Raw genomic sequence first — 14,340 nt, forward strand, 5'->3', positions numbered from 1 at the left:
GGGGGGGGAGAGAGAGAGGAGGTGACACGGGGGGGGGGAGAGAGAGAGGAGGTGACACGGGGGGGGAGAGAGAGAGGAGGTGACACGGGGGGGAGAGAGAGAGGAGGTGACACGGGGGGGAGAGAGAGAGGAGGTGACACGGGGGGGGGAGAGAGAGAGGAGGTGACACGGGGTGGGCAGAGAAGAGGTGACACGGGGGGAGAGAGAGAGGAGGTGACACGGGGGGGAGAGAGAGAGGAGGTGACACGGGGTGGGCAGAGAAGAGGTGACACGGGGGGGGGAGAGAGAGAGGAGGTGACACGGGGGGGAGAGAGAGAGGAGGTGACACGGGGGGGAGAGAGAGAGGTGACACGGGGGGGCAGAGAGGAGGTGACACGGGGGGGAGAGAGAGAGGAGGTGACACGGGGGGGAGAGAGAGAGGAGGTGACACGGGGGGGAGAGAGAGAGGAGGTGACACGGGGGGGAGAGAGAGAGGAGGTGACACGGGGGGGAGAGAGAGAGGAGGTGACACGGGGGGGAGAGAGAGAGGAGGTGACACGGGGGGGGGAGAGAGGAGGTGACAGGCCTTCTACCTTCTCCTGTTTCTTCATCCATTCCGGACTCAAGTACGGTGGCTCAATTAGTTCAAACAGGAGAAATATGCCAAAGCCTCTATACCGGTTGTCATGGTACTGACACATCACGGAAGTGTTGTTCAGATACATTGCACTACGGTGGCCTCTTGCCTCAATATTCCGTCTCCTGCTTCTGTCCCACCACTACTCTTATTATTACCTTACCGGAGGAACCTGGGAAGGACCAGGCCGGCGTGATGCAGTGGGTGCTTTGGCACCGAGCCCAGCCCGCCCCGCGGTTACAGAGGCCTCTTGCTCTCCCTCACAGCAATGAAACTGATAATCCAGGGGAGAGGGGGTGGGGGGGGGTGTGGAGTGCTAGGGGCCTCTGTAAGCAAGTCCATGGTGCAGGTGTGCGTGCGTGCTTGTCAGCCGAGCGATCTGTGGAATAGGCGTGTCAGTAGCGTGGCCGATGACATCACGGAGCTGGTTTGACCTCATTGGCCGAACTGCTGACGTGAGCAGGCCGTCGCAAGACAAAGTAAAAAAACTTTGTCGCGTGGAAAAAACAGGGACGCCGTCGCGCACTGTGGACGTTCCCATAGACCTCAATGTGTTTCACCGCACCACGTGAGCGCTCAGCATGGACGCGGCCTAAGACTACAGGCCCAGTGTCTTGTGCTGCACGCGCATCTGCCATGCTGGCGGCGGAGGCAGCCGAGTTCCCCGGTCTGCAGTGAGCTGGGGAGGGGGGGGGGGGGGGAGTGACGGGGCATGGCCATTACGTCACCCGGCAGGTTTTCTGATGGTGAAGGGGGTACCCAGGCCAATAATAAAGTTGTTATGCCCGGCTAGGTGCCCCTGAGCCATGTTGGGGAGTTTGAAGTGTCAGCTCGTCAACTGTGAACTGCATTATAATAAAAGATTTATGTGTGTTTTACTGTTCCAGGAGTGCAAACCAGTGGAGATTCGCAGGGCATGATTTTCAGGGAGGATTTAACGGTAAAAATGTTGTCAGGGTGTGTTTGGCTAGAAGGGGACCAGAGTTGCTGGCTACCCCGAAAATGTACCCAGGAATCCTACCAGATTCCCGGGGACATGAAGACACAGACCACCGGACAAAATCCTCCCAGTTAGGCGGCTCACCGCCAGGTCTCCATGCTTCAGCACTGACCAGAACAGTAATACGGCTAGGGGGATAAATCACATTCAAGCGTGCCCCGGTATATGCCCAAACCCCAGAACCCAGTATAAGGTTTTGGAGTCTCCCACCATGTATAAGGCCTTGGACATGCTTCCCGCTTGTTGGCGGAAGCGTGCTGACGCGCGCTCCCGCTCTGCACTGAGCCCGTACAGCCGCAATTAGAGCGGCTTTAGTAGGGGCTCACCTGCGCTTCCGCAAGCGCGCGGAAGCGCAGGTCTTGGGGGAATTTAAAATTCCCCCGCTTTACGGCGAGACAGGCCGGTCACGTGAGCGGTTCGCCCAATGAGGGCGAACCAGCTCCGTGACGTCACTGGCCCGCCCACGGCCAGTGATGCGCCCGCCCCCGGACCGCCCCCTCATGGCTGCTGAGAGCGCTTGCGGTAAGCAACCGCAAGGCCAGGGAAAGCACCTGCTTTCCCTGTGCCTCAGCGCGCCTCAGCACGCCAGCGATAAGCGTGTCCGGGGCCTAAGGTGGTGAGAGTGAAATGTTCCTAAGTCCACCGCTTAGAGAATAAAAAGCGGCTTTTGCTAACTTCTGTTAGGAAGCTCCTAGCGCTCTGAAACTGGTCGTGCACATAGTTCAGTTAGAAACATATAAAATGACCATAACTCAATTTTTATAACGTTTCATAAAAATTGATGAATGAAAGTCAACCTAAATTAGTGTATTAAACATGATATAAATAATTGGGCTTTCATTCAGAACACCGGAGACAGGGAAACACTCATTTATTATAGCACCCCACTTAGTATGCGTGTAGTGACTCACTGTAAATGAGCTGCGGATGTGCAGCTCCGGACTTCTAAGGCATCCCACTGGCTTGATGCCACAATGTCTGCAAAAGTCAGGAGTTGAAAGGGCTCAGTGTCTCTGAGTTGTCAGGATGGGAGGGGTAGCCCAAGTTCCCCATCCTAATGTGAAGTCTGGGCCGTTGGGAAATGGTTGCCCAGCCTTACTGTCGCCAGGTAAAGGGGTTGGGTTCCATATGCTAAGAGGCAAAGGTGCTAGGTTGGCGCATGCCCGTAGCAGAATAGGAAGCCAACCCTGCCAGGTTTCTGAAGTATTCGCAACACCGGGATAGGTGGGAAAAGTTATTCCCACGGAGAGATTGGCTGCACTTGTTAGGTATAGGGTTCTGAACCCTATAAAAATTCCTGCAGCCCCATCGGGAATCAGATTTCCCAGATTCATCTTAAGGTTCATCAAGGTTCATAAGTTTAATCAAGATTCCAAGTGCCATTACAGCAGCAAATTTGAGAATGGAACAAGGCTTTCGCAAGTAATTCCCGCTCCTGGGAAAAGTACTCTTACAGACTTTATTTTAAAAGATTTCGTTCTGGAAACATATAATTTTGTTTGCCCCGTCCCAGTAAGTGTATTTTGACTGTAATTGTGCAACATTGTGTGTATGTCCTTTCGTGAAATAAATTACAATTTATTTTACCTCCTTGCTTGGCTCAATCATATGATCCCGGTATAAATGTGTTGCTAAACCTGGTCTCTCGTGACAGGTTCGCCCTCATTGGCTGAACTGCAAGGGGGCATGGCCTAGCACTCCATTGCTACTACTAATCACAATTTTCCTGACTGAAGGAAAAACGCACAGCGCGGCGGCCACCCCTCACGGCGGGCCCGGCCTCATTGAGGGGTGGCTCTTATCCCCGCAGCAGGCGCTGCAGTAGCCAGCAGGGACCAAGCCTAACACTTACCATCTCCTCCCGGCATCTCTCCCGACTATTATGGCTCTGCGATGTCAAGTGACGTTGCCATGACAACGGGACGCCCTGTGGCATGATGCAATTTGACGTTGCAGAGCCATGATGACAGGAGCATACAGGGGAGAAACCGCCAGAGAATCAGAGGCCCCGCACATATGACCGCACCGAGCCCCGCAAACATTCCAGCCGGCCCTGTATATATGTCACTGGGAGTCTGGGACATAGTGATATATCATTGCATGTTGGTGACTGTTATTCTTCTGTCAAACTCCTGCAATTTATATACGCACTCCGGTTACATTTTGCATCTTATGAGTCTGTATAAGATTTGATGCACAGACCCCTTGGGAATATCCCTCTGAGAACATGCTGTAGGGCAGATTCAACAATGACTATATATATATATATATATATATATATATATATATATATATATATATATAAAAATATATATATATATATATATATATATATATATATATATACAGTTAGGTCCGGAAATTATTGGACACTGACACAATTTTCATAATTTTGGCTCTGTACGCCACCACAATGGATTTGAAATGAAACAACCGAGATGCAATAGAAGTGCAGACTTTCAGCTTTAATTCAAGGGATTGAACAAATATATTGTATGAAACGTTTAGGAATTGCAACCATTTTCATACAAAGTTTCCTTATTTCAGGGGCTCAAATGTAATTGGACAAATTAACACAATCATAAATAAAATGTTCATTTTTAATACTTTGTTGAGAATCCTTTGCAGGCAATGACTGCTTGAAGTCTGGAACGCATGGACATCACCAAACGCTGGGTTTCCTCCTTTGTGATGCTGTGCCAGGCCTTTACTGCAGCTGTCTTCAGTTGTTGTTTGTTCGTGGGTCTTTCTGCCTTAAGTTTTGTCTTCAGCAAGTGAAATGCATGCTCGATCGGGTTGAGATCAGGTGATTGACTCGGCCATTGCAGAATATTCCACTTCTTTGCCTTAAAAAAACTCCTGGGTTGCTTTCGCAGTATGTTTTGGGTTATTGCCCATCTGTAAAGTGAAGCGCCGTCCAATCAACTTCGCTGAATTTGGCTGAATCTGAGAAGACAATATATCCCTATACACTTCAGAATTCATCCGGCTGCTTCTGTCTTCTGTCACATCATCAATAAACACTAGTGACCCAGTGCCATTGGAAGCCATGCATACCCATGCCACACAATATGCACCATAGCAAAATAAAACCCGCTGTAGGCGACGAAACGGACGTCACGTCGGGTTTTATTTTGCTCTGGTGCATATTAAAGTCTCAATATGAAGCTGCTTTAATGCCTCCAATACCTCTACTTGAGGAAAATATATATGTTAAATTGTGTCGGCACTTACCTTCACGAGAGTACTTCCCAGATGGCAACATTCACGTGACTGTATAGAGTCGCGAGTTTAAACTGATGCTACACCGCCCGGCTAAACATAAATACAAGTACAACCCGGTATGTTACAAGAGCCAAAGTGACACACGGCGCTGAACGTGGGGTTACTTTCACTACTGCATATCACCTGTGACTATATCCGCACACAATGTGAGGTGCACTGAGGGTTTAATCTATTACCTTCACTATTGATTTTTATATAACCTTGCCAGCAAGCATTCAAGTGGCTCCAACGCTACAACGTATATATTGTTACCATTATACACGAACACTAAACACCCGCTGGTATTTCGGTCTGCCTTAGTATGTGATTACTAGCAGCCGACAGAGTCCCAAAATACTTTGCTTCTCAGGAACTCTATATGCAGAGTAACATAAGCTCATTGTATAATGTTACCACAACGGATCTAGAGCATATAGACAATAAAGTCTTCAGTTGTACTATCCATACTGACAATTGATATATATACAGCCCTTGTACTCAACAACAAATATAGTGATATATTGTAAATCACAAAACAACCATTGACCAGTGGCAGTGACTAAGAACGTTGCCCTATATACTCACCTATACATAACTGTGGTATTTTGACAGTACGCCATCACGCAGTCACTTCACTTAGGAGCACATTCGGCCGCACTTATAAAGTTAATGGTTAGGGCTATTAAACCTCTTTGCTCTGTGGGATATAGAATACAAGAGTTAATAGGGTAAACTTATTATCCCGGATATACTGAGTCACTACACAATACCCATAGGGGTCCTATATACTACCTTAGATATAAATAGACATCAGAGGTCTACTATTGAGAGGATCATTCCGCTCATCTAGGGCTATTATTCATGTATATATACAGCAATATAGGTTATTGAAATATACTACAGAAATAAGTCACTAGGCTCGCGGTATATACCTTCGACACAGTACTATTCCTATGAAGGCTAGCCTTTTTAAACACCCAATCTCAGACATACCTCCTCTTATTAACTCAGGGTCAAATTAAAGGTATATTAATACCATACCCATTGATTCATTCAAGAGGAGTGTTCTCTGAGAAGGGCAGAGTAGAATGAATTACAGCCATTTAATTTTTGCGTATATTCTCCTCATTTGATACACATCTTTTGAGCTAGTTTCTAGCATCAAAGAGGCACTGGGAGCTTCATATTTTAAGTAGTTTATGTACGGTTTTAAATTATTATGTCTCAAGAAATTTGTACTGCTGCGGCACAGTTTATTCGAGCATTTGCCCGTTCTGTGCCGCAGCAGTAGCCTGGCGCGCGCCCGAGTGTGACGGGCGCGCGCCGAAGCAGCGGAAGAGCGCCCTCCGATCGGGGCGCTCTCCCTACCGCTGCCGGGTCCGCCGGGTCCCCCGGAACCCCCTGCCGCTGTCCCGCGATTGCGGGACACCAGGGCTCCCTCGGGGAGCCCCTGGACACGCGTGCAGGGGGCGCACGCTCCCGATGACGCATGACCGCGCGTCTATGACGCGCGGCACGCCGAGGGGCGGCCACTAGCAAGCCGGGAGATTTCCCGGCTTGCGGTACCGACCACACTTCAATAAAGTGTGTCGGTAGTGTATATGTTGTATGTCTGCGTACTATAGGACCATGATTTAATACAACTCAGGTCTGTGGTGCGCCCTAGTGGGGATCTTTTGGTGTGTTCTTCACACTTACATCCCTTTTGTCTTAGGACTCACTACTCAGACAGACCTACAGCAGACTCGTCACTTACAGGAGTTGGCTTCTAAATATAGAGCTAGCCCCATCTCTCGTGATGTCAGCATAACCTCCCCTCTTGCTCACGCCTGCAGCAGAGTCCAGGCCTGCATCTACCACTCAGGGCAGGGCTATGAAGGGGGAAAACCCATGATGATTACTGGTGTCTGATCTTTACAGGACTTACCACAGTAGAAGGAAGATAGATATAGCCTGTGCTGTTTACAGGGTGCTACATTAGTTTCACCTGTCCAAAGAATGCTGTTCCAGAACTGGGCTGTCTTTTTTAGATATTGTTTGGCAAAGTCTAATCTGGCCTTTCTGTTCTTGTGGCTTATGAATGGTTTGCACCTTGTGGTAAACCCTCTGTATTTGCTCTCGTGAAGTCTTCTCTTTATGGTAGACTTGGATAATGATACACTGGCGGCACACTTTATTAGAGTGCGGCCAGTTCCGCAAGCCGGGAGATTTCCCGGCTTGCTAGTGGCATCCCCTCGGCGTGCCACGCGTCACCGATGCGCGGTCACGTGTCATCGGGTGCCTGCGCCCCCTGCACGCGCGTCCAGGGCTCCCCGAGGGAGCCCTGGTGTCCCGCGATGTGGGGGATGGCGGCAGGGGGTTCCGGGGGACCCGGCGGACCCGGAGAGGAGAGGGGGAAGCCCCGATCGGCGGGCCTCTCCTCCGAGGCTTCGGCGCGCGCCCGGGACATCCCGGCACGCGCCAGGTTACTGTCGCGGCCGAGACCGGGCAAATGCTCGAATAAACTCGGCCGCGACAGTATGCCAACCTCCTGGAGAGTGTTCTTCACTTGGCTGGATGTTGTGAAGGGGTTTTTCTTTAACATGGAAAGGATCCTACGATCATCAACCAATGTTGTCTTCCGTGGACGTCCAGGCCTTTTTGTGTTGCCGAGCTCACCAGTGAGTTCTTTTTTTCCTCAGAATGTACCAAGCTGTTGATTTGGCCGCTCCTAATGTTCCTGCTATCTTTCTGATGGGTTATCTTTTTTTTTTGCAGCCCAAGGATGCCCTGTTTCACTTGCATTGAGAGCTCCTTTGACCGTATGTTTTGGGTTCACAGCAACAGCTTCCAAATGCGAATGCCACACCTGGAATCAAGTCCAGACCTTTTACCTGCTTAATTGATGATGAAATAATGAAGGAATAGCCCACACCTGTCCATGAAACAGCATTTGAGTCAATTGTCCAATTACTTTTGGTCCCTTGAAAAAGAGGGGGCTACATTTTAAAGAGATGTAATTCCTAAACCCTTCCTCCAATTTGGATGTGTTTTGTCCATTTATTTGTAGGGGAACTTCGCATTTAAAGGTAGCCGGATATCTGAAAAATCCATCATCAAGATCCACAGAAAAGAAACTTCGCACCAGGAGAACCCAGAAAAAAGAAAAGAAACCTTGATGTGACAGTATTTACACAAGGCCATGTACTGCTGCGGCACAGTTTATTCGAGCATTTGCCCGTTCTGTGCCGCAGCAGTAGCCTGGCGCGCGCCCGAGTGTGACGGGCGCGCGCCGAAGCAGCGGAAGAGCGCCCTCCGATCGGGGCGCTCTCCCTACCGCTGCCGGGTCCGCCGGGTCCCCCGGAACCCCCTGCCGCTGTCCCGCGATCGCGGGACACCAGGGCTCCCTCGGGGAGCCCTTGGACACGCGTGCAGGGGGCGCAGGCTCCCGATGACGCGTGACCGCGCGTCTATGACGCGCGGCACGCCGAGGGGCGGCCACTAGCAAGCCGGGAAATCTCCCGGCTTGCGGATCTGGCCGCACTGCGATAAAGTGTGTCGCCAGTGTAAGTGTTTATGTTATCACACACTCTACCGTCCCCACGTTTATTAGCCCGGGAACTTTCACTCCCGAGCTGAATAATTTGTTACCATTCAGCAAACCTCAACCTGTGCTCCCCCTTTGTTCTCTTTTGTCTCCATATTTTCTAAGGATCCTGGATAGATCCTTCTTGGGGTTTTTTGAGTCATAGGAAGAGACTAAGAAGCAGATGGGAACCTTGTAGGATTTACTGTATACGGTTATGTTGTTCTGAAAAGAACAAGTGATTCCCCCTATACATCCCAGTTGTTGGGTAGCGCCCGGGTATCTCTCTTTGCCACTATTTAAACTTGGTGAATACATAAAACATATGAATAAAATTATACAAATCATATAAAATATTTAAGTATAAAAATTATTAAATAAAATATATAACCGGAAAAGAAAAAGAACAGAGGGAAATATATGGTTACCGATAGGCATTCAAATCACCGGGATCGAAAGGATGTAGATACATTTATACTTAAACATGTAATTCACATGTGCTGATATTATTGCATAAATGCACCGAGGTCTATATCAGCATTGAGACCAAGTGGAACCAACGTTTTCATTACATGGATCCACTTGGTCTCAAGCCTAGAACTGGCATTAATATTATTGCCTCCTCTCCAGTTAGCAGATAGCCTGTCGATCCCAATAAACCAAATGCCCATAGGATCACAATTATGCTTTTCAGAGAAATGTCTAGATAATGTATGTTGTAAGAATCCTTTCTGGATGTTTTAAATGTGCTCAGCAAAACGCAATTTTAACTTCCTAGTAGTGCGCCCTATATATTGTTTGTTACAGGGGTACTGTACTAGATATAGAATATTGGATGAATCACAGTTTATAAAGTGTCTTATATTATATTCTATTCTTGTTTGAGTTGACGAGAAGCTCCTAGTTTGTTTAGAACCATGAAGGTCCAATTTGCACATTTTGCACTTAAGGCATTTAAAGAAACCTTTAGGTTCTAAAAATGTACCTGTAGATATTGTGCAACGCTTGGCCTGCCCACAAGCCAGACGAGACCCCGGGACTGAGGTGGAAAGGACAAATACCACACACCTAACAGTAAACGGGGGCGCGGCCGGAGTGTGGAAGTAGCGTAGCTGGTCCAGGGAACAAAAATAGAAATAGTTCGGTACTTGCCAAATCCGACGTAGAAGGGTTAAGTCCGTAAGCCAATGGTCTAGGAGTTGAGAGAGGAGCGTGGTAGAGTGTCCGTAAGCCTGGGTAGAGGAGAGGAGAGAGCTGCGTCGTAGGTGTCCGTTTGCCAAGTCCAAGGGATATAGAAGACAGCGAGGTAGCGTGTCAAAAGCCAAATCCGAGGGGTCCAGAGAGCAGCGTGGTCTAAGTCCAAAGCCAAGGTCGAAATCCAGTGAGGTCTGCAGAGTATCCAGGGACAGGAGCAGGGACTGAAACACAAGAGAGCCAAGCAGAAGCAGACAGCACCAAGGTACAGTAGCTATGCAGAGCACTGAAGAAATGGGGAGACCAGGCTAAATAGTGGGCTAGGACCTATCAGGGGAAAGGGAGGAGCTGAGCTGCGATCCAGGGATTAACCCTGATAGGAGAGAGAAGCCTGGGGGCGGACCCGGTCGAGCTGGGGCTGGAAAGTGCGCTGGTGCGCATGGCTGAATGGAGGAGGCGAGACCAGGCTCCGGACGCCAGGTAAGAGAGGCTTGGGTCCGCGCGCGCCTGTAAGGGTGACGCGCGCGACCCGAAAGTGAGGGAGCAGCCGCGGGGGCGACGCTGATGGCAGAGGAACGCCGCCGGGGATTCGGGGCAGCGGAAGAAGAAGGTAAGGGGGCGCCGAGAGCGGGAGTCCCCGCATCGCGGGACCTTATATATTGTTATATTGTTATATTGTTATATTGTTATTGTTTTTTTTAACTTGTATTTTTTATTGTTTTTCCAAACTGAAAACAAAGGGGAAAACAAAAGAGAGGGGGGAGGGGTGGGGAGCGGGTACAGAAAGTAAGAAGGTGTGGGGGGTAGGGGGTGGTAGGGTATCATCTATCATGCGCTCCTCGCAGGAAGCATGGATCCAATTACACTTGAAATATCTTTAATCAAAACCCAGAAGGCCTTATCTGCATGGGCATAGATAATCCCAAAAGTAGTTGGCGTGGGGGAGATAGGCTAAACATAGTATCCAGACGCGAAAGCTACTGGATATATGTGTTAAAAACCCTGTCTCCCCTGGGACTCAACATTGAATTCAATCTAGCAGCTTTTCTAAAAGATCCCTAGAGTATGTATTTTATTTGAATGTATTTTATATCATGTTTGCAAGCTTGGTTTTATTTAGAGTTAACACTGTATAACATAATTTGACCCCATCGGCTATCTGTTATCAGTCTGCCGATATATGTTTACATTGTTAGCTGTCAATCATCACCATGCACCTCCCCTTTGTGGGAAGGCTGTTCAATCAGGCTTGTATTTAAGTATCGCAATAACTAAGCTTCACCACCCCCTGAGGAAGTGACGTTGAGTCACGAAATGCGTAGGGAGGAGGAGCTTAGTTTTCAGTGTGCCTGTCCAGCCACCGTAGCCATCCGACGCCGGAGAAGTGACCTGTACAGCTGACGTCATCGTATTGCCAGTCGCGGGTGCTGTTGCTAGCGAGTCTCTCTCCTTGCTGATCGTATCGGAAGCAGGTTGCGGACGGCATTTGTGAGTCGTATCGCTATCATGCACTTATTGTAAGTGTGGGTAGTTTGTGTTTTTATAATTTTTATTAAAGTGTAGTATGTATTACACCAGTTTGTGTCCTATTCCCTTTCATCAATGGGTGTGCTGTATCCGGTGTGCCCGTGAGCCTAATCGTCATCTTAAAGGGAGAACCATCGCATCTGACCACGTGAGGTCCGTGGAAAACCGAGGTGAAGACGTGGTACAAGTACAGACTCTCTCCCCCGCACGAACAAGATATTATCTTGTAAGTAGGGTTTCTATGTTTTAGATAGGGATCTTTGCCTTTACATACTGCGCAATTGGTGTGTCCTCTTGTTTTTGTATTCTCAGAACCATCTTGGAGTCAATCCATAAGGACACCCTCACCTGTCTGGAACATTTTTGATATTCCATCTACCTATCCAGAAAAGTCTCCCATCCAAAGACTGTCAATTGGACCATGGTATCTTGGACAATTTTATTACTAGCGCCGGGGACACTTATTTTGTAATATTATTTTGTTTTATAGGTTTGAACCACCTTATTATGTAGCTCCCCTTGGCAGCTTAAACATTGATCACTTCACTTATGTGTATTGAATTATCACTTTCTTTTGCACATCACTTTAATTGGTTGAGGTTAGCGCTTGTAGTGAGTTTAGTTAGATTGTTTGTTTGTTCAGCACCAAGGTACAGTAGCTATGCAGAGCACTGAAGAAATGGGGAGACCAGGCTAAATAGTGGGACCTATCAGGGGAAAGGGAGGAGCGGAGGTGCGATCCAGGGATTAACCCTGATAGGAGAGAGAAGCCTGGGGGCGGACCCGGTCGAGCTGGGGCTGGAAAGCGCGCTGGTGCGCATGCCTGAATGGAGGAGGCGGGACCAGGCTCCGGACGCCAGGTAAGAGAGGCTTGGGTCCGCGCGCGCCTGTAAGGGTGACGCTCGCGACCTGGAAGTGAGGGAGCAGCCGCGGGGGTGACGCTGACGGCAGAGGAACACCGCCGGGGATTCGGGGCAGCGGAAGAAGAAGGTAAGGGGGCGCCGAGAGCGGGAGTCCCCGCAGCGCGGGACCTTACATATTGTTTTTTTTTTTTTTTTTAACTTGTATTTTTTATTGTTTTTCCAAACTGAAAACAAAGGGGAAAACAAAAGAGAGGGGGGGGGGGAGCGGGTACAGAAAGTAAGAAGGTGTGGTGGGGGGAGGGTGGTAGGGTATCATCTATCACACGCTCCTCGCAGGAAGCATGGATACAATAACACTGAAACATCTTTAATCAGAACAAAGTCAGTTTACCCAATAACGATTTCCTTATTTCGTTGGTCCTATTGGGTTTTCCCAAATGTATGTCTCCCACGGATCCCATGTTGTCAGGAAGGTGTGGTGCCGGTCATGAATCAGGCTTGTGAGACTCTCCATTGTCATTATATAGTTTATCTTGTGTGAAACCTCTGTGATAGAGGGGGGGTCGTTCTGCTTCCAGTGTTTTGCTATTAGTGTTTTGGCTGCTGATAGGATCTGTGTTATCAAATAGTCTATTTTTCTCTCTAGGCCCTCATTGGGTTTTAGTAGGAGCACTGTTTCTATGTTCCTGGGTAGGTCCAGGCCTGTTACCCCTTCTATTAGCCGCCTGATTCTCCCCCAAAAAAGGATTATCTTAGGGCAAGACCACCATATATGCCTAAATGTGCCTATTTGGCTGCAGTTACGTCAACACATAGGGGAGGTTAGTGGGGAAAAAGAGTGGAGGCACGCTGGGGTATAGTACTATCTGTGTAGGACCTTCAGATTTGTTTCCCTGATTGTTGAGCACCGAGAGGCCCTGGCTATCCTTTCGTATATATTTCTTCCCAGTCCTCTTCTTCTAAGGGGTTCCCAATATCGCATTCCCAGTCCGATATGTTTTTGCTTGTTTGGCCATCCTTTTGTTTCAATAGTGTTTGGTAAAATTGGGCAATCGTCCCCCTATTGTAGTGTCCCCTTTGGAACAGACTCTCAAAGTTGGTGAGTGGTCTGTTCCATGTGTCTCCGGGCTGTATTGAGGTGACAAAGTGGGCTAACTGCATACAGTACTGCACCGACACACTTTATTTGAGCAAATACCCAGTATGTACCTGGCAGATACCTGGAATGCGCCGCTCCTCACCTCTGACAAGCCCCGTTGCATTTGCCTTCCCAGCCTGGGTTCATGCCTGGCTGACGGGCGGCTGATCTGTTAAATGATAATGATTAGAATTTAATAGGCTGCAATGCTTCGCGTGTCTACCAGATGGCTTAAAATCATGAATTGTAATGCAGTATATATATATATATACTGTGCAGTATTGCAGCCAGCGGGAATAAAATGCTTCAATCCCTGCCTGGAAAATACCTCAATGCACTCGGGCAGAAAACAGTCACAAACCTCAATACACCCGGGTATACCCGAATTCGTGGGACTAGCCGAGCTCGAATAAAGTGTGTCGCCAGTGTATATTGGAATATTCGTGTACTTGAAATATTGTATTCCTCTCTTATCCCCATAAATGATTTGATCTTGCCTCCTCTTTGCATGTCTCCTAGCTTGGATAGTCCTTTCTCATCCCATTGTTTAAAGATGCTGGAGTTATGTGCTGGGTGAAGTCAGGGTTAGATCTGATTGGTGTTAGGGGCGATGGAATGGAGGAGATTAGCTTGTGTTTGCAGTTTTTATCCCAGATATTCAAGGAGTGTAGTAAGACTGGATGATTTCTATAGTTTGGCTGCCTATTTGCCTTATTTACCCATAGGAGAGATGCGAGTTCCTCATACCCAGCTTCCGACCTCTCTACTGTATGTCCACCCACGGTGTTTTTCCTGGGGCTGTGGACCAGTAAATTAGTGGACTTAGTCTGGTTGCTTCGTAATATTTAGCTATGTCTGGTTGACCCAGGCCTCCCCGGGTCAGGGGGAGGACCATCAATTTTTTCTTGATTCTGGGTTTTCTCCCATTCCAGATGAATTTAGTGATCGCTCTTTCCAGGTCTCTTATTACATAGATTGGGACGGTTACTGGAAGCACTTGGAATAAGTAGAGTATTCTGGGTAGCACGTTCATTTTTACTGATATAATCTTGCCCGACTAGGATATCTGATATCTTGACCAGGCCTCTAGATCTTTTTTCAAGCTTTTAATAAGGCTTGGGTAGTTTGCTCTATAGATGTCATCACATTGTCTAGTAATGTACACTCCTAGAT

The 14,340-nt window shown here is 48.4% G+C and overlaps 1 protein-coding gene across 7 annotated transcripts in view; it reads right to left on the minus strand.

Moving 5' to 3' along the window:
- Positions 1-870, minus strand: part of LOC142471242 (zinc finger protein 10-like) — a 46,102-nt gene extending 45,232 nt beyond the window's left edge. For 2 of the 7 annotated variants that reach the window (XM_075578048.1, XM_075578051.1), the window contains exon 1: positions 573-652. Coding sequence is in view for 2 of the 7 variants with exons in the window: in XM_075578046.1 (XP_075434161.1) it covers positions 573-704 (132 nt within the window). In the remaining 5 variants the exon portion in view is untranslated. Of the gene's footprint in view, positions 1-572; positions 749-779 lie in introns of those variants that run through there. The other 5 variants (XM_075578050.1, XM_075578049.1, XM_075578052.1 and 2 more) reach the window with 4 other exon arrangements.
- Positions 871-14,340: the final 13,470 nt, after the last annotated feature.

The sequence above is a fragment of the Ascaphus truei genome, chromosome 20, assembly GCF_040206685.1.
Source record: "Ascaphus truei isolate aAscTru1 chromosome 20, aAscTru1.hap1, whole genome shotgun sequence".
Classification (NCBI taxonomy): domain Eukaryota; kingdom Metazoa; phylum Chordata; class Amphibia; order Anura; family Ascaphidae; genus Ascaphus; species Ascaphus truei.